The sequence below is a fragment of the Selaginella moellendorffii genome, unplaced genomic scaffold (genome assembly GCF_000143415.4).
Source record: "Selaginella moellendorffii unplaced genomic scaffold, v1.0 SELMOscaffold_60, whole genome shotgun sequence".
Classification (NCBI taxonomy): domain Eukaryota; kingdom Viridiplantae; phylum Streptophyta; class Lycopodiopsida; order Selaginellales; family Selaginellaceae; genus Selaginella; species Selaginella moellendorffii.
The window spans coordinates 790,884-810,145 of record NW_003314321.1 but is presented as its reverse complement, the minus strand read 5'-3'; the positions used below and the strand labels follow the sequence as shown (position 1 = coordinate 810,145).

At 46.1% G+C, this 19,262-nt stretch overlaps 6 protein-coding genes and 1 pseudogene across 6 annotated transcripts; 5 read left to right on the top strand and 2 right to left on the bottom strand.

Moving 5' to 3' along the window:
- Positions 1–4,724: 4,724 nt before the first annotated feature.
- Positions 4,725–6,103, top strand: LOC9644371 (adrenodoxin-like protein 2, mitochondrial). The gene is made up of 6 exons (XM_002984000.2): positions 4,725–4,917; positions 4,976–5,046; positions 5,097–5,203; positions 5,269–5,318; positions 5,373–5,455; positions 5,516–6,103. Exons 1-6 carry the CDS (start codon positions 4,783–4,785, stop codon positions 5,628–5,630), a joined length of 561 nt encoding a protein of 186 aa, XP_002984046.2. The 5' UTR covers positions 4,725–4,782; the 3' UTR covers positions 5,631–6,103.
- Positions 6,104–6,905: 802 nt separating this feature from the next.
- LOC9644701 lies at positions 6,906–8,723 on the top strand (annotated as a pseudogene).
- A 916-nt stretch (positions 8,724–9,639) lies between these two features.
- On the top strand, positions 9,640–12,481 carry LOC9644370 (probable glutamate carboxypeptidase LAMP1). Its single transcript, XM_024689083.1, has 12 exons — positions 9,640–10,670; positions 10,724–10,791; positions 10,846–10,927; positions 10,975–11,067; positions 11,123–11,275; positions 11,330–11,404; positions 11,454–11,538; positions 11,589–11,672; positions 11,727–11,815; positions 11,864–11,995; positions 12,048–12,167; positions 12,220–12,481. The coding sequence occupies exons 1-12, from the start codon at positions 9,726–9,728 to the stop codon at positions 12,400–12,402; spliced, it is 2,109 nt and encodes a 702-aa protein (XP_024544851.1). The 5' UTR covers positions 9,640–9,725; the 3' UTR covers positions 12,403–12,481.
- A 923-nt stretch (positions 12,482–13,404) lies between these two features.
- Positions 13,405–15,860, bottom strand: LOC9644700 (serine carboxypeptidase 24). The gene is made up of 10 exons (XM_002983873.2): positions 15,155–15,860; positions 14,995–15,096; positions 14,833–14,928; positions 14,692–14,784; positions 14,552–14,637; positions 14,217–14,492; positions 14,028–14,164; positions 13,883–13,978; positions 13,719–13,824; positions 13,405–13,664 (listed from the first exon to the last, which is right to left on the bottom strand). The coding sequence occupies exons 1-10, from the start codon at positions 15,435–15,437 to the stop codon at positions 13,521–13,523; spliced, it is 1,419 nt and encodes a 472-aa protein (XP_002983919.2). The 5' UTR covers positions 15,438–15,860; the 3' UTR covers positions 13,405–13,520.
- A 217-nt stretch (positions 15,861–16,077) lies between these two features.
- LOC112351334 (pentatricopeptide repeat-containing protein At2g35030, mitochondrial-like) lies at positions 16,078–16,873 on the top strand. The gene is made up of 2 exons (XM_024689004.1): positions 16,078–16,824; positions 16,868–16,873. The coding sequence occupies exons 1-2, from the start codon at positions 16,078–16,080 to the stop codon at positions 16,871–16,873; spliced, it is 753 nt and encodes a 250-aa protein (XP_024544772.1).
- A 56-nt stretch (positions 16,874–16,929) lies between these two features.
- Positions 16,930–17,709, top strand: LOC9644369 (pentatricopeptide repeat-containing protein At3g29230). The gene has a single exon (XM_002983997.2). It carries the CDS (start codon positions 16,930–16,932, stop codon positions 17,707–17,709), a length of 780 nt encoding a protein of 259 aa, XP_002984043.2.
- Positions 17,710–17,736: 27 nt separating this feature from the next.
- Positions 17,737–19,134, bottom strand: LOC9644368 (peroxidase 49). Its single transcript, XM_002983872.2, has 4 exons — positions 18,837–19,134; positions 18,592–18,783; positions 18,348–18,513; positions 17,737–18,293 (listed from the first exon to the last, which is right to left on the bottom strand). Exons 1-4 carry the CDS (start codon positions 19,047–19,049, stop codon positions 17,875–17,877), a joined length of 990 nt encoding a protein of 329 aa, XP_002983918.1. The 5' UTR covers positions 19,050–19,134; the 3' UTR covers positions 17,737–17,874.
- Between the last annotated feature and the right edge of the window lie 128 nt (positions 19,135–19,262).

Below are 19,262 nucleotides of genomic sequence, written 5' to 3'. Positions count from 1 at the left end.
CCATGGACGAAGGTATCCACCATGGGACTGCAGTACGGGTGGATGACTAGTTGTCTCACATATCCATGGACGAAGGTATCCACCGTGGGACTACAATACAGGTGGATGACTAGTTGTCTCACATGGAATATCCATCGTGGGACTACAATACAGGTGGATGACTAGTTGTCTCACATGGAATAATTGGTCTACACAATGGAAGGATTGGTAGATTGAGTGCGGAAAGATTGAGTGCTGGTTCCCCTTGGCTCAGTAGGGGTTGTTAGTCAATAGTCAATGAGGACATTGACATCTCTGAGTAGACCAATGGAAGGATTGGTAGATTGAGTGCGGAAATGGAGGTGCTGGTTCCCCTTGGCTCAGTAGGGGTTGTTAGTCAATAGTCAATGAGGACATTGACATCTTTGAAGGGGGGGTGAGTGTAGCGCATGTGATCATGGGATGAGATCCTTGGAACCTTGGGGGATAAATGGGAATAAAATAGCCACTAAGGGCTCTCTCATCAAGCAATTGCCCCTTTTCCAGTTGGCTTAAGGGGAGAGAGATAAAATGCGTTACACGAACCAAGTAGTCAAAAACAATAATAACATACTCATTACTAACAGTCGACTATGGAAAAGGTCCCATAAGATCAAACGCTACCAACTCAAATGGACGGGAAATTACAATCAACTCCAACCGTCCTTCCGTAGCACAAGGGGGAGTATTATGAGCTTAGCACCAAATGCAACTACACACATACCAGATAATATCACGTCGCATCTCCGGCCAATAGAAAGACCTGTGCAGCTTCTCGATCACACAACGATGTCCCATATGCCCACCTAGAACAGGAGAATCATGGTAGGCATAGAGAAACCGCGGAATAAAGACAGAAGGCACCACTAGCCATAAATGATTATCAGGATCTGTCCCCACAAAATAAAGAAGGTTGTCTTCAAAGTGATATTGAGAATGTAAATGCCGAAAAGGCAAGTCATCAACAAATGATGCAGGATTCTCAAACCCATCTTGAAGCCTTCGAATCCACGGGTTAATCTTTTGAGCCTCATGAACCTCATCAAGAGAAGGTAGATCTTGCTCTGCACTTTGTGGACACTAAATGTCAAGTACAGCAACTACCATCAGCACAGAATCCTCATTTAGAAAATCCACAGTTGCTGGAACAATAGGCTCATTAGAAATATGAGAAGAGAGTAAAGAAGGAAGAGGAGCTCGAAAAAGGGCATTAGCATCAACCATAGAACTCCCTACGCAATGAACAAAATCATATATTTGAAGCTTCAAAGCCCATCGAGTAGTACGACCAACCAAGTTCTTCCACTTCAATAATGAAGTAATAGTAGCATGGTCACCTTCAAGTAACGTCCGAGAACCATATAGATATGTATGAAGTTTCTCGAAACCCTAGATTGTTGCTAAACACTCCTTCTCTATCATGGAGTAGTTCATCTCTACTGGTTGTAATATACGGCTTATATATGCAATGGGATGGTGCTGACTAGACACACTTGAGCTCTCTTGCATTAACACACCTTCAAGACTAATGTCAGAAGCATCCACGTGCAAAATAAAAAGTTGAGAGTAGTTAGGATATGCCAAAACTGGAGGAGTCGTCAACAACTCTTTGAGATCCCCGAACGCCCGCTCAGAATCCGGAGACCAGATAAAAAATTACGTTGATGACTTCAGCAATGCTCGCAACAGTGCAGTGTGATCAGAAAGATGATTCACAAAATGACCAAAATACTGCACTTTGCCCAAAAAGTGTTGCACATCATTCACACACTTCAAAGTAGGGAACTTTAGAACAGCCACAAGTTTGTCAGGATCAACTTGCAAACCCTCACAAAAAATACGATACCCAAGATAAGTTGTGTCCTTGGACCCAAACACGCACGTCGACTACTTCAGCTTTAAACCAATGTCACGTAGCCAATCCAACACTTTACAAACATCATAAATGTGCTCTTCTTATGTCCCCTCCGAGTGGATCAAGACATCATCAATAAAGTCAGCAGTCACCTCCGGCATATCGCAAAGAACCTCGTCCATCATCCACTGGAAAGTTGCTGGAGCCACCAAGAACTCGTACAAACTAAACCAAATGGCGTACGAAAAGCAGTCTTAGGAATATCGTCTTCAGCCATCGATACTTACTAGTACCCAAAATCTAGATCTAGCTTCGTGAACTAACAACTTTGCCCCAGATGATCCAAGAGATCAATAATGTGAGGAAGAGGGTACACATCTGGGATCGTTACTTTGTTTAATGGAGGATAGTCGATGTAGAAATGAATACTCCCATCAGACTTTGTCACAAGATGAGGTTTACATACCCAACGACTCCGTGACTTCCGAATAACACTCTTCTCCAACATCTCTTTGACGTTTACACGTAAAATCTTGATTTCCTTGGGTGACCAACGACGAACAGGAACCTTGATTGGACAAGCATCCCCGGTTGGAATCAGATGACGTGTGGCAATCTTAGCCCCAGACGATAGGTCAAATTCAAAAAGATCATAATACTCCTTCATGAGCCGGTCAACCACTGCAACACAAAGATCGTTGGAGGGATCAAAAAAGGGAAAAGCAGAATAAGATGGAAACATAGGAGGAAATAGTGGGGGAACAAAAGTAATGGAAGCAGAGGTAGAAGTAGAGGGACGAAGAGGTACGAAAGTGAGAGGAATTGATAAAACATAAGGAAATATGAAACAAAGAAGAGAAGCCTCAAAGTCACACTTGGCATGATTGCGCTGCAACCAATCTATACCAAGAATGAGGTCAAAAGTTTGACTTGGCATCACCCGCAACAACTACAATTCAAGATCGCCCACACGCACAACCAGGTCCGCCTCATCTCGTGCACATGCATGTGTACAGCTGTTGCCATAAAAAATGAAAACCAGTTTCGCTGCACGACGCAAGTGTAGATGACAACGTGTGGTAATAGGTCGAGCAATAAAAGATAAACTCGAACTTGTATCAACCAACATGGAGAGAATAATAAGAGACCTCTTGTTATAAAAATGAGCTTGGAAAGTAAACACTTGATGAACTGGTGCCAAGTGAACCCCTTGATGATACTCCCGAAAGAAAGATGGAGGGGTCACTGACTTATTCGCGCAAGGTCCCTTCGTTACTCGCGCAACTCCTCGTTTCCTGGATGCATTTTGTTGTCCAAACCTTCCACTGCAACAGCACCAACAGGACGTTGCTAACGCCAAGGTCTCCACCTAGGAAATGGAGGTCGCCAATCCAGAAAACACCGACAACACCGATAAGTATGACCAACTTCATCACATGCCCAACAACGAACATCACGGCCACGACCACGTCCTCACCCTTGTCTTTGGACTCGAGCAGTAGCAGCATCAACCTCCATTGGAACAGGACCATCACTCATAGAAAGTGGAGTTGAAGGACGTGCAGCGAGAAGTGAAAGAGGCGACATCTCATAACGTTGTGCTAAGCGAAGAACATTGTCAAGGGTGGCAGGAGCAAATGCATGCACAAGTCCGACAAGATCTTAACGAAGTGTTGGCCATAACATTCCTAGCTTGATCTACTCCGACATATTGGGCTCCGCACAAAGTAAAAAACTTCGAAAACAAACGCCAAATTACATCACCGACTCAAATGGCCTTTGGCGAAGACGATGCAATTGTTGGAAGGCATCATCATAGTCATTGGCATGTTCGAAGTTGCGTTTGAAGACATTCGGGAAAACACTCCAATCCCCACGAGTGGCTGTGTTCAAACCATTGTACCACTACAACGCCATCCCTTGGAGACACGTGGGAAATTCACACAAACGTCGAACATCATCCCAAGAATGATATATGGCAATCACTTTGAAGTAATCGAACCAATGGTACACATCATCCCTACGATTCCTGCGAAAGAACTCCAGCCGAACGTGAGGATTGGCACCAAGAGCAGGAGGAGTTATACCACGTGCCATGAATGCTACTATCAATTGAATTTGGTTGTTCAATTGCAAGCATATAGTATCAAGCAATTGGACCAACTACTGCTCCAAAGTCAAAAGAGGAGATTGCTGATCTGCCATGAAGATGAACGAAAAAAAAAGAGCAAAAGAAGACAAATGACAAAAAGCTAGAAGGAAATGGTAAATCTAGACAATGCAAAAAGCTAGATCTAAACCAAAATCTTGAAAGGGAAAAACAAAAGAAAGGAAATGGAAAAAATTATATTTAGACAATGCAAAAGTTAGATTTAAACCAGAATCCCAAATTTAAGCACTCCTCAGGAACAATAAAAAATGCCCCTCATCTCCACTAATGTGAGTGTTTGAAATATGGAAAGGAAATATAGAAAATATGCATATCAATTAGCCTAAAAACCCTAGTTTATATACAAGAGTGAGTGGTCTGGATTGAAATCAATCCAACGGTTACCAAAATCCCACTACGCTAATATTAGTATACGGCATTGTAGCCATACACTTGGCCCTCACAATTTCAAATAAAATATATTTTCTAATAATTGATTTACCAAATATTTTCTCATATAGTCTAGAAGTCAATATTATTATCCATGGTTATTCTTGTAAAAAGCTATCTTTTGAGTCCATAAACTTGATGTTGTTACAAGAAATTGCTGAAAAAATATTTTAGCAAGTGCTAGAACCTTATAACTGACTAAATACAAAATGAAACTAGGCTTTAACACCTTTCCTGGGATGTATACTTTCATTGTGAATAGCGTAAATGGACCATATCGTACGCCTAATCTTGGCCCGTACACTTTGGGATGTCGCTGAGTGCTGCCGCGAGGAGGAGCTTGGCACAGCGCTGCTCGCATTTGCGTCGTGAATCGCCTCTTTTGTGGTGCCACCGATCATCCGCGCCACAGGAGCATGATCTAGGTTCTAGGCGTCCGCCCCAGGTAACGAAGCAAGAAGTGGAGGCTAGGTTTCTTGTGATGGGATTGGAAAATTTGCCAGCCGTGGTCCAGTCGTCTCCGATCGCGCGCATTCTCATCACCCAGTGCCGCCAGTGAACAAGACAAACCAAAGTAAGCTCTTGGGTACGAACTTCTCGTGATTTGATTCTCTGTTCTTCCAGGATCTCTGTGACCTTTGTGGACAAGAATGGCAGCGAGAAATCGATCCAGGTTCCCGTTGGAATGTCGATGCTAGAAGCTGCTCACGAGAACGAGATCGAGCTGGAAGGTAAACCTCTTTCTCTTTTCTGCTCTAGCAATGGATTGAGCATAGTTACCTCGGGTTTGTGTCAGGGGCTTGCGAGGGATCTCTAGCCTGCTCGACTTGTCACGTAATCTTCATGGTATAGTTCCAGATCGTCGCTTTCTTGTCGCGCTAAGTTTCTCTCGATCGTCAGGACGAGGAGCTCTACCAGAAGTTGCCAGAGCCATCCGACGAAGAGAACGATATGCTCGACCTGGCGTTCGGGCTCACAGAGACGTAAGTTCCACTTCAATGAGGACGAGAAAGAAAGAAGAAACTTTACCGCTGGTGTTCCAGATCACGTCTTGGCTGCCAAATCATCGCCAAACCAGAGCTGGATGGGATGCGTCTGGCTCTTCCGCCGGCTACCAGGAACTTCGCTGTGGATGGACACGTTCCAAAGCCTCACTAGCAGCGATCTGCTAGAGCCATAACTAAACGAACTCAACAAAGATACCCTGGTAAGTGAATTCATTCTCACTTTGTGAGGTTTTGAGCTATCACAGTTTGGCTATAAAATCAAACCAAGAATGCAGCTAGCTTACTATCACGATGGCATTGGCTTTCCAGCCAGGATTTGATGAGCGGTACAGCCGGGTTGGAACATTGGTAGCGCATGGCCAGCACCTCGGACCGTCAATCTCCTTGTATCCACCAACCTGGTGAAGAGACGATACAAGATATGAACGAGAAGTTTGGGAGCTCCAAATGCTACCTCTTCTTCTCGGTACCATGGATACCACGGTTTAGAAATGTTAAGTTTGAGTTTCTCAACTGAGTATTGTGAAGCAACCGAGTCGACATCTCCACTGTTCACACTCGCAGTTAGAACAAAAGGACTGCCTAAGTATCTCATGACGAATAGTTACTCTTGCCGATGTTGTCTTTCTCGTTGTCCAGCAGTGCATTTCCAGCCTGGATAAAAAAAGATTCCATCAATACGGAGGAATGAATTCTTTGACAAAGACTAACCATGAAGCCTTTAAGATTTATATCTGGATTTGCCTGCTTTTTGTTCTTGTTGTATATGACATTTGCAAGCTGAGGAACGTAATGTCCTGTTTGAAAAAATGACTAAAATAGTACAAACTTGAAGCCAACCCCGAGCTTACCAGCATAACTTTCATCAGTGATGTAGAAATCTCTCTTCTTGTACTCGGGAAACCGCTCCAACCAAGATATAAGAGTCCCTGGCTGTACAGCGGACAATGTCCAGTCTACTAGAAAAAGGAAAACAATATTACCTGTGTTCTTATCTCCAGGAAATTTCAAATCGCTGCTAGTATTGGAGTAAGAGAAGCCAACTCGTGTGGGAGACTCCAAGAACAAGACACTCGCGACTGCAAGCACAGGATAAAACACAAGAAAAGAGAAAACCCGGGCTCAAGAAATCTTAACTATCCTTACCCCTGTTCCATTGTGGAAGAGTCCGGATTTGGTACTTGCATAGCACCATACGCGATCAGAGGAGCAGTGAAGAACAAAATATTGTAATGAAAGACATGAAAAACTTCTACTAGCCCAAGCGGCTTGAACACCAGATCGTGCGTATTTGCTAATTTATAATAATTGTTTATAATTGGCCTGGGTGAACCAGTAGAAGAGAGCTCTCCCAGCGCTTTGATTCACGGTCACATAGCCGGCGCTACTGATCGAAGTGGTAGAGATTGGAGTCACTCCCGGGAAGATGGTGGACGTGGTCGCATTCTTTTGTGCTGCTAGTCACATATTTCGCATACCCAGCCAAGATCACGAGCAATGCTGTCGAGATCCAGGGCAGCGGCATTGCTCCACGCACTGTGTCGATCAACTATCAGCCGATTTAGTCAATCCTTCTCGAATGATATTCCCATTTTATAGCGCGATCGATAACATGACCTCGCTTGCATTACAAGGATGAATGAAATCGACCGTCAGCGTCGCCTTGTCGGCATCGCCGCAACAAAATTGGCTCCGACCATCCCTTTAACAATGATAAAGCTGGATAATTAAAGCTCTTAAACAAGAGAAAAGCCCTAGGCCGTCTTGACGGCTGATAATCTGGTGGAGCGTGTTCTCGAAAGAATGCCACCGCATCCACTATCTTCCAGGGAGTGACACCAATTCAAGTTTTCTCTTTTCTCGTGTTTTTGTTTTGCGAACAGTCGCAAATGTCTTGTTTCTTGAGTCCAGTACGGCTTTGAAGTTTCCAGGAGTTAAGTACACAGGTAATGTTGTCCTTTTTTTCAGTACCGGACATTGATACTGTACAGCCAGGGGGATGGTTGGAGCGGTTTCCCGAGATTTCTACATCACTCGTGAAAGTTACGCTGGTAAGCTCCACACATTTCCGCCAAGTTTGTACTATTTTATTCATTTTTCCAAACAGGACATAAAGCAAACGCTCCTCAGCTTGCGATTCTCATAGACGACAAGAACAAAAATCCAGATGTAAATCTCAAAGGTTCATGTAGAATTTATTTTCTCCGTATCGTTGGGACCTGCTTTTATCCAGGTCGGAAATGCACAGGAAGACAGACTCAGGAGTGTGGACTTCTGGTGGTCGCACGCTCTCATTTCCCACAACACGTACCGTTCCATCGTCCGCTACCGTAATCTCAAAGTCGAGACAAACGCGACTCAAGACCAATGCAAGACCAATATCTACCAGCACGAGTTCGGTGCCATAGATCCCTACAACATCTAGGCTCCGGTGTGTCTTCGCGCCAGTTCTGCTCAGAGAACGTTCACACGGTTCTTCAGTGATCCGGTAAGTCCTCTAGGTTTTATATCCCTTTCCTACTTGATGGAAAAATATGGGCATAGAAGGTGTCGAGAAAACACCAATACGGCGGGTATGATCCTTGTTGGGATGACTACGTTGAGGTCTACTTCAACAGACCGGACGCCCAACAAGCTCTCCATGCCAACGTAACAGGCATTCCTTACAACTGGACGGGATGCAGGTTCCAGCTTAGTTGATTGCTTTGTACCAATCTATCTTATCTTTGTGTTGCAGCGAAACGATTAACACCAACTGGCAAGATTCGGATGAGACAATGCTGCCGATTTATAGAAAGCTGATGAAAGCCGGACTAAGAATCTGGGTATACAGGTAACTATTCATCGGCTACTTGAGGCACTCTTAGTCTAACCGTGACTGGGAACAGTGGAGATGTTGACTTGGCAGTTCCAGTGACTTTTTCACGATACTCGGTTGAGAAACTCAAGCTTAACACAACTAAACCGTGGTATACATGGTACCGAAACACAGGTAGCATCAAATTTGCCTTGGACCTCCTTCATATCTGGTATGTCTCTTCACCAGGTTGGTGGATACACGGAAATTTACGATGTGCTGACACTTGTGACGGTCCGAGCTGTTGGCCATGCGGTACCAATGTTCCAACCCGACTGTACCTTCAAGCTCATAAAATCCTTCCTGGCTGGAAAGCCAATGCCATTCTGAGTGTAAGCTAGCTGCTTTCCTTCTTTGGTTGTGACAGCTCAGAATCTGACAAAGTGAGAGAATGAATTGACAAGACAATTACCAAGGTAACTTTGTTGAGTTCGTTCTAGCAGGTGAAGGTGTCCATCCACAAGCCAGACGCATCCCATGTTTTGCAATGATTTGGCAAGCGAGACATCAAGAGGTGAAGTTTCCTTTTTCTTGTCTTTATGTTCATTGTTTTTTGCGACACCGAGCACTTTTGTGCTTAGGCTCACACAAACTGTTAGATTTTGAATGGACGGATTATATTTAATGGCTATCTTAATGGGTACTTTTAGTGCTCACAAAAAGCACGGAAGATCGTGAAATGCCATATGACAGAGCTCCTTGTCCTGACGATTGAAAGAAACTGCGAAGATTCTTGAGTCCTGAGATGGTCAAGGAAAGACAAAGAGGTTAGAAGCAGGAAAGTTTCTTCCACGATCAACAGAAGATTTCTCTCTGCCATTCGTCTCCACAAAGGTCCCAGGGATAGAGAAAGTCAAAGGTCGTCCGGGCCTAACAGCTCACTTTTCATGGCCTAACATTTTCCAATAACCACTCTGTGTTTTAGGTCTGGAGTAAATAGACCAGACAATGAGCGGAATGATCTTCATTCCATCAAGAAAATTCTGGAAGCCGAGTGTTGAAGAAGTTGGCAGCTGCAAAGGATTCTTCAATGACGAAATAAAAATGCTTGTCTTTAGCCATATAAAATCACACACAATTGTCTGCACCTTGGTTTTTATTCACGTGATCGTTCCTTTGCTTTGTTGCACGTGCTGATTTTTTTGGGTCCTGTTGATATATACTATTGTGCATTATTTTTTAATCTTGTTCACGTGAAGGAGCATCTTCCCAATGAATGGCATCCTAATTCTGAACAGTGCTTCAAGTACAAAGCCGATTTCCTTTGTGTTGGTTGTGAACTTATTGGCATGCTATAATTTTATTGCAGGAAGGATCTGTCGAGATGCGATGGGAGTAGTCCGTGCTCTTGCGGATCTGATATAGCAGGAGGTGCGATTAACCAGAAGTATGGCAAGCGTGAGCAGATGCAGATGCTGCTTGTTGTCACTGGTCCTGCTTGCTTTTGCTTTCTTCTCGTCTACAGGAGTGAAAGATTCGGGCTTCACTTTGGACAAGTTGGAGGATGAATTCCTATCTGGTCTTTCTAACAATACAATCAGTAAGTTTCTTAAGGAGCTTACGTTGGAGCCACATGTAGCCGGCACGGCAGAGGACCTCGCTACCGCAAAATACGTTTTTGATCATTTTGAAGCTTCCGGGATTGTGGCTCATTACTCTGATTACAGTGTGCTCCTCTCTTATCCGATCCGAAGATCTCTATCGTTGCACCTTCCTGATGGTTCCTTGAAGGACTTCACTTTGAAAGAAGAGGCAGTCGAGGGCGACCCTTACAGCACTAATCCGAAGGTGATTCCAACTTTCTTCGCTTATTCACCTTCTGGTACCATCAGCAGTGAAGTTGTTTATGTAAACTATGGTCGAGAAGAGGATTTTCTCACTTTGAAGGATGAAGGAGTCAATGTAACTGGTACAGTGGTCATTGCAAGGATCGGGAAGATCTTCCGAGGGGATATAGCTGCAAATGCAGCAGCAGCAGGTGCAGCTGCTGCCATAACCTACTCGGATCCTTTCGACTATGCAGGGAACGGAAGTCAAGGTTACTATCCTTCTTCACAGTGGTTGCCCCCATCTGGTGTTCAACGAGGTTCCTTGTTTTTGACTAATGGTGATCCTCTTACTCCTGGATGGCCCAGTGTTCCGGATGCTGAAAGGCTGGAAATCTCCCAAGTGCAGTTTCCTAAGATACCTGTGTTGCCAGTTTCGGCTCAGGATGCGCTACCAATACTGGAAGCACTAACAGGGAAGGTTGCTCCACAAGAGTGGCAGGGGGGACTACAACTGTCCTCATACCGACTTGGGAGGGGTCCTGCTAAAGTCAAGTTGAGCTATGAAGTGAGTCTTCTTTCTACCTTCTGTTTTAAGTCCAACATCTTGCTGCTGATCAGGGGAATTTGACGATGGCTCCAATCAGAAATGTTATAGGGATGATTACAGGGTCTGAAGAGCCAGACAGGTAAGTAATCTAAGACTTCAGATTCTTTTGGGGCGCTATAATTGAATGTTCAAGGTATATTTTGCTCGGAAACCATCGAGATGCATGGACATTTGGAGCAGCCGACCCCAACAGTGGCACTGCATGTCTTCTTGAAGTAATGTTTAGCATCGTGTAGTTCAGTCTGAGCCCCTGCATTTATAGATTGCACGAGGATTCGGAAACTTGCTGAGCCTCGGGTGGCGACCGAGGCGAACAATTATTTTCTGTAGCTGGGATGCGGAAGAGTTTGGCTTGGTGAGTGCCTCTCACACTTATTTGTGCAGTCTGATTCCGGTCCCCTGTTCTCCAGATAGGGTCATCCGAATGGGTTGAGAGGAATCTCAATTTATTGGCTTCTAGAGCAGTTGCTTACCTTAACGTCGACTCAGCAGTTGGTGGTCCTAATTTTGATGGACGTGCGACCCCCCAGCTGGACAATATACTGCTGGAAGTCACCAAGAAGGTTCCAATCCTCTGGATTTTTAATCAAGTAATATCAATTTCGTCCTTGTTCTAGGTGAAGGATCCAAATTCAGTATACGGGACAGTATATGAAGCTTGGTCTGCATTGAACGGCCATGGTACTCCTAACGTGAGGCTTGATTTCAGCATGCGATCAAACTAACATGAGCTTTTTTCAGATTGGAAGGCTGGGTAGTGGATCTGATTTCTCGGCATTCTTGCATCATGCTGGTATTCCTTCATGTGACATCCGATATCAAACTCGTAAATATGGGGAGATTACACTTTTTTGGTAATAACTGTGTGTGATGCAGTTTACCCTATGTATCATTCACTGTATGATGATTACAACTGGATGGAACGCTTTGGAGATCCCATGTTTCACCGGCACGTTGCAGGTAATAACAAGGTATCCCATTTTTCAGGCATGAGATTTATGATGAAATCAACAGTTTCTGGAATATGGGGCCTCCTTGCAATCCATCTTGCTGGTGATGCTGTTTTATCCTTCAACTATGCTAACTATGCCGACGAGCTGGAGGTGATATTTGACGTCTTTTCTTCTGAATGACCGATCTGGTGTCAATAGGCGGGTGCAATGGCATTGCAAAAGAATTTGCTGCAAGCATCAGAAAACATCACAGCAAATCCCTTATTTCCTGCGATATCAAAACTTCGAGCAGCTGCTGCTCAATTGGGAGCAGAAATGATTCAAATGAAGGTTACTAATTTCTTTTTTTTTTTTTTTTCCTAAGATTTTCTGGCTTCATCAGGTACTCACTGATGCTCAAACCTTGTCTAAGCTGAGGTCCTTGAATGATCGGATGCTTCTGGCCGAGCGATCGTTCTTGGATCCTAGTGGACTGACCGGGACTTCCTGGTATAAGCATGTTGTACGTATTCAGAATGTCTAGCTTGACTATTAATGATCCGGGTTGTTGACAGATATATGGGCCATCAGGTAAGAATCACTACAATTCGCAGTTATTTCCGGGTGTTTGTGACGCACTAGCTGCTGCAATGAGTATCAACAACAAGGCTAGCTGGAACGCGTTGCAGCATGAGATTTGGAAGGTAGCACGAGCAATAACAAATGTGGCTCATTTCTTAAGTGGTGAACTTCATTGAGGGACATTTCTCTAAAGAACCATGCAACCACTTCCTAGTCAAGTGGACTGAAACTTAAATGCCACACAAATTATTGGGATTGCAAGTTGCAAATGAGTGTCTACAGAGTCTAAAGAAGGTTGCAAAAAAACTCAAACTCCCTTGATCTTGAACATAGAAACACCACACTTCAGAGCCCTTATGGAGGGCAAGTTAGTCTGAAAACACTTGCCAAACAAGAAGTGCTGTTGGAAATCTTCACCAACACTTTGAATTATAACTAGCATGAATAACAATTTAAAATATATAACTACACTTCAGAAGTTTCACTGTAGCATATTTGAATCCATTTGTCTCATGCTTCTTGGGGGGCATTACAAGACCTTGTAAACAGTATATGAATGCCATCTCAAAACTAAAGATATTAATTATTACTGTTATTAAGCTTGGTTCCCAGGTTTAAAGTTGAATATTAACTAATCCCTAAGCACAGTTATAATTATATTTGCACTATTTGTAAAATGTTATTGTAATTGTGATTTAATATTAATAGTAAAACAGCCATAAAAAAGTAGCTATCAATGTCAGAAGTGTTAAGAAATGGAGCCATGAGCTGTTGCAGCAAGAAGTTGATCCAAATTCCTGACAAGATCAAAGCTGGAAGGTTAGAAACTTTCTTGCTTCTAACCTCTTCGCTCTTTTCTTGACTGATTTGTTGCATGCTTGACTTGTCACGTAATCTTCATGGTATAATATCTTGCTTTGTTATTGGATTATTTTTCTTACAATCTTTCAGGATGAGGAGCTCTACCAGAAGTTGCCAGAACCATTCGACCAAGAGAACGCTATACTCAACCTGGCGTTCAGGCTCACAAAGACTGAAGAGTTTCACTTGAGAAAAAAAAGGAAACTTTACTTCTGGTGTTCCCAAATCACGTCTTGGCTGCCAAATCATCGCATCTCGTTCTTCCTCTATGGATGGACCGATCTGGTAGAGCAATAAATAACGAACTCAACAAAAGATAACTTGGTAAAAGTGTCGCCTGTCAATTCATTCTCTCACTTTGTGAGATTTTGAGCTATCACAGTTTGGTTATAAAATAAAACCAAAGAAGGAAAGAAAGAATGCAGCTAGCTTACTATCCGGATGGCATTGGCTTTCCAGCCAGGAAGGATTTGATGAGCGTGAAGGCGCGGCCGGGTTGGAACATTGGTACCTCATGGCCAGCACCTCGGACCGTCACAAATGCCAGCCCATCGTAAATTTCCGTGTATCCACCAACCTGGTGAAGAGACATACCAGATATGAAGGAGGTCCAAGGCAAATTTGATGCTACCTGTTTGTTTCGGTACCATGGATACCACGGTTTAGTTGTGTTAAGCTTGAGTTTCTCAACCGAGTATCGTGAAGAAGTCACTGGAACAACCGAGTCGACGTCTCCACTGTTCCCAGTCACGGTTAGAATAAAAGGAGTGCCTCAAGTAGCCGACGAATAATTACCTGTATACCCAGATTCTTAGTCCGGCTTTGATCAGCTTTCTATAAATCGGCAGCATTGTCTCATCCGAATCTTGCCAGTTGGTGTTAATCGTTTCGCTGCAACACAAAGATAAGATCGGTACAAAGCAATCAACTAAGTTGGAACCTGCATCCCGTCCAGTTGTAAGGAATGCCTGTTACGTTGGCATGGAGAGCTTGTTGGACGTCCGGTCTGTTGAAGTAGACCTCAACGTAGTCATCCCCACAAGGATCATACCCGCTGTATTGGTGTACTCTCGACACCTGCTATGCCATATGTTTTCATCAAGTAGGATATATAAATTTGAGGACTTACGGGATCACTAAAGAACCGTGTGAACGTTCTCTGAGAAGAACTGGCGCGAAGGCACACCGGAGCATAGATGTTGTAGCGATCCATGGTACCGAACTCGTGCTGGTAGGCATACAGCACGATTTTGCTGCATTGGTCTTGAGTCCCGTTTGTCTCGCCTTTGAGATTACAGTAGCGGACGATGGAACGGTACGTGTTGTGGGAAATGAGAGCGTGCGACCACCAGAAGTCCACTCTGCCAATTCTGTCTTTCTCGTGATCCAGCAGTGCATTTCCAACCTGGATAAAAAAAGATCTCATCAATACGGAGGATTTGAATTCTTTGGACAAAGACTAACCATGAAGCCTTTGAGATTTATATCTGGATTTTCTTTCTTCTTGTTCTTGTTGTATATGACATTTGCAAGCTGAGGAACGTAATGTCCTGTTTGGAAAAATGAGTAAAATTGTACAAACTTGAAGCCAGCCGCGAGCTTACCAGCATAACTTTCACCAGTGATGTAGAAATCTCTCTTCTTGTACTCGGGAAACCGCTCTAACCATCTCTCAAGAAAAATATAAGAGTCCCTGGCTGTACAGTAGATTGAGAATCCAGTCCTGAAAAAAGGACAACAAGTACCTGTGTTCTTATCTCCTGGAAATTTCAAATCGCTGCTCGTATTGGAGTAAGAGAAGCCAACTCCTGCGGGAGACTCCAAGAACAAGACATTCGCGACTGCAAGCAAAGGATAAAACACAAGAAAAGAGCTCAAGCAATCTTAACTATGCTTCTTAATCTTACCCCTGTTCCAGGAAAATTTGTTGTGGGAGAGTCCCGACTTGGTAATGCGATATGGCCCAAGCTCTTGCATAGCGCCATACGCGATCGAGGAGCAACCGGGACCTGTGAAGAACAAAATATTGTAAAGAAAGACTATGAAAAAAAACTTCTACTAGCCTACCTCCATTAAGCCATAGAACAAGCGGCTTGGACGCCGGATCGTGCGTGGCCTGGGTGAACCAGTAGAAGAGAGCTCTCCCAGCGCTTTGATTCACGGTCACATAGCCGGCGTACTGATCGAAGTGGTAGAGATTGGCGTCACTCCCTGGAAGATAGTGGACGCGGTCGCATTCTTTCGAGCTGGTCACATATTTCGCATACCCGGCCAAGAGCACGAGCAATGCCGTCGAGATCCAGGGCAGCGGCATTGCTCCACCCGGTAATCCGCTGTATCGATCGACCATCAGGCCGATCAGTCAATCCTTCTGGAATGATAGGATTATCAGCCCCATTTTATAGCGCGATCGAAAAGATAACGTGCCGCCAATGATTGCCGGATTCCCTTCTCCTACCCAGACCCTGTTTGATCGCCGGCCGACGGAACTGATGGATTGGATCGATCATCCTGCGCGTCGGAGTCGCTTTGTCGGCAGCATCGCCGCGGGGAAATCGGCTCCGAGCGATAGCGCCAGGACAAACACACGAGACGATTGAAGCGTTGGCATCAATCCACGTCCATCCGGCATTCCACTCCGCGGCCCCTTTCCTCGCATCAATCGCTAGTAGTCCCCACAAGAATTCAATGCCTAGAGAATGAGACAAGATGGATCCATCGATCCAGGAGGAAAGAGGGCGAATGAAGAAGAAATAAATGCACCGATTCCTTGTTAGAGCCATGGCCGGCTGGCGAGCTAGGGTTTTTTAGTCTATCTCCTGTTTAAAATTCCCACCCAGATCTCTATCCAACGGCTCCCGGGCCTCGGGCACATCCTACGGTGTCTGTCAGTCCGTACGGTCGACTTTGACCAAAGCATATTCTACTGTAGAGATTCTTTGTTCTTCTCTCTCCTCTCGATTAGGGCTCTAGCGTGCGATGGGGCGGAGATGCGGCGATCGGCTTCCCGGGCGTTGATTCTCCAGGAGCAGGATGACATCGCCAGGATTGTGAGGTCTGTAGGCCAGGATTTGGAGCAGGCGCGGTGGATTCACGCCCAGATCGAGCAGAGCCAGCACCGGCGGAATCGATTCCTGGCCAATCTGCTGGTGGAGATGTATGGAAAATGTGGCAGGATTCGCGAGGCCCGCGCGGTGTTCGATGGCATGGTCGAGCAGCCCAATGATTTCTCGTGGAACATCCTGGCGTGGGCGTACGCCACGAATGGGCAATTGGCGGCCGCGGAGGAGATCTTCTATAGCATGAGTCTGAGGAGCTCTGTCTCATGGACGAGCATGATACAGATCTACTCGCACTACTCCAATCCATCCCTAGCGGAGGAAGTTCTTGGTAGAATGCCCGAGTGGAATTTGATCTCCTGGAACACGCTAATAGCAGCGTATGCTCAGAGTGGGCATTTGCAAGAATCCACTGAAGTTTTCTTGGCCATGCCCAAGCGCGACGTGATCTCCTGGTGTTCTCTCCTCGCCGGATTCGCCCTCGCCAGCGATCCCTCCTCCGCCCAGAGGTTTTTCCAGCGATCGCCATACCACGACCGCGTGAGCGCAACATCGGTGCTCCAGGTCCTGGGCGGCGATCAGGGGCGCGTGATCTTCGACCTGATGGAGGAGCGCGACAAGATCTCGTGGAATGCGATGATCGCCGCGAATTGGAGCTCCCTGGAGGGCGCCCGCGCGGTGTTTGATCGCATCCCTCTGCGCGATCTCGTGGCGTGGACAGCGATGATCCAAGCCAGTGCGAGGCTAGGCCTCTTCGTGGCAGCCAAGGAGTTCTTCGATGCGATGCCGGGGAGAGATCTCATGGCCTGGACGACGATCGTGGCTGGAAGCAGCGAATTCGCGGCCGCCCAGATCGCATTCTCCAAGATGCCGCAGTGGAGCGTCGTGTCGCTGACAGCGCTCCTGGATCATCACGACGACCATCGTTCCACTGGAAACCTCTCGCTGGATCTCTTCGATCTCTTTGATCGAATGCCCGAGAGGAATGTGGTGTCCTGGACGGCAATGCTGGGATCGCTAGCGAGGAGGATGGATCTCCTCGCGGCCAAGCGCGTCTTCGATCGAATGCCACAGCACACGATCGTGTCCTGGAACGCGATCATGGCGGCCTTCGCGCTCTCCAGCAGCGCCATGACCGCGATCGTGAGCTTCCAGCGATTGATCCTGGATGGATTGCCGGTGAATTCCATCACCTTCCTCGTCCTCCTCACGGCTTGCAGCCACTTGGGTCTCGTGGATCAGAGCCGCGACTACCTCGTCGCCATGGCTATGGATTTTGGAGTCCCTCTAAGCGTGGATCACTACTCTTGCATGGTGGATGTTCTTGGGCGATCCGGGCAGCTCCAGCTCGCGACGAGCTTGCTTGCGACGATGCCCATGGTGCCGGACTACGTTGCCTGGTGTAGTGTTGTGAGCGCTTCCAAGAATCTACACGATGTGGAGAGTGGAGTTTTCGCGGCGAGATCCGGGCTTGAGTTGCGAGCTCGCGATCCGGGCTTGAATCTACTGCTTTCGAACATCTACTTTGGTGGTCTCCAGAGAATTTCTCCAGATCTTTCGTGATCCACGAGCTCTTTTTTCCTTCGAAAATCAAGAAAAAAGCGTTTTTTTATATGCAACAGCTTATTGCTTGGAAGAACACAATCACGAAAGATACAAACCGCAAAGAACACTGAAAAAAGATGGAATTTTTCCCTGGAATTTTTCTCGCTTACGCCGTGAACTTACTTACTGCCCGCTGTTGGTGTATCGGCAATTGAATCTCACCTCGCCGCGATCGCCAGTGAGAGGGCTGATGTTTCCCATCCGGATCATCGAGTCTGGGAAGTGCTTGAAGAAGGCCTCCTTGTTGTCGCTAAAGAGGTTGACGAGCTCTTTCGTCTCCTTGGAAGTGGTGAAGAGAACCTCGTCCGAGTTGAGCAGGCCCTTGAAGTACTGGAGGTTCCGGAAGTAGTGATTGTCGAAGTAGATCGGGCTCACGAAGTCGAGGTTGGCGAGAGTGTTTGGATTGCCTCGCTGCGGGCACAGCTCCACGAGATATCCCAGGAAGTCGTCCTCGATGGTTGGATCGGCACGAAACGTTCCACTCTGGTTGTAGAGACGCTGGACGACGTTGGTGCAACGAGCTCGGCCGATTGTGTGAGCGCCTGGATGAAAGTTTCAATGCGTTTAGCTCTTTACTCGCTGCTGGACAAGCTTACCAGAGAGAACGACTAGATCGAGCACGGATAATCCCACGGCCCTGAAGCTCGAGATCAATCCCGTGATGTTGGAAGTGGGAGGTGGGATCGAATTGTTGGCAGCGGCTTGGCTGGCAGTTAAGCTATCCCGTCTTCCAAGAAGAACTTCGTAGAAAGGACCACCGCTCTAGAGAAGGAAAAACAAAAGAAAACAATGAGGCGTGTTATTCATGAAGCATAAGAAAATTACTTCTTGCTTACTTACCACGACGACGGAGTCCCTGGCTGCGATCGCCAACACATCAGCACACGACACTACTCCGTGACAATGGCTCTCGAGCTCGGCTTTGATCTCGTCCACCACGTCGAGAGCTCGAATGGAGCCATTGTTGGGGGCTGCCATCTTCTCTCCGGTGAAAGTTGGAGTGTCGTCCAGCAGAACAGATCCATCACAGCCCTGCAAAGGAGAGCATTAGCGCCGGAAGAAAGAAAGAGCAGCGTCCAACTTACATTGACGAAACAGTCGTGGAAGTGTAGCCTTAGCAGCGACGCCGCGTTCCTGGCCTCCCTGATCACTGCCTTCTCCACGACAGCTCTAACGATGGCCTCGGCTTCAGGACAAGTCGAGGCATAGTAGTCGGGGACGAGCTTCAGCGGGTGGCCGTCGACAATGCAAACAAGAGCAACCAGGACGCTGGTGAAGACGAATGCAAGCGCTGCCATTGCAAAAATGCAAGCTCTCTTACGATGAACCGATCAACTGACTGAGAAAAAGTCTCGCTCCCTCTCGACTTAAATCCGCGAGCAAAAGGCTCTCGCCTTTTGACTGGAATGAAAGCTCTCCGCTGGCAACAAGCGCAAGGCTCCAAGGCAGCGGGGATTTGAATCCTAGGCTAGTGGAGGCGACTCGAGAAGGATGAGGGGAAAGACCAAACC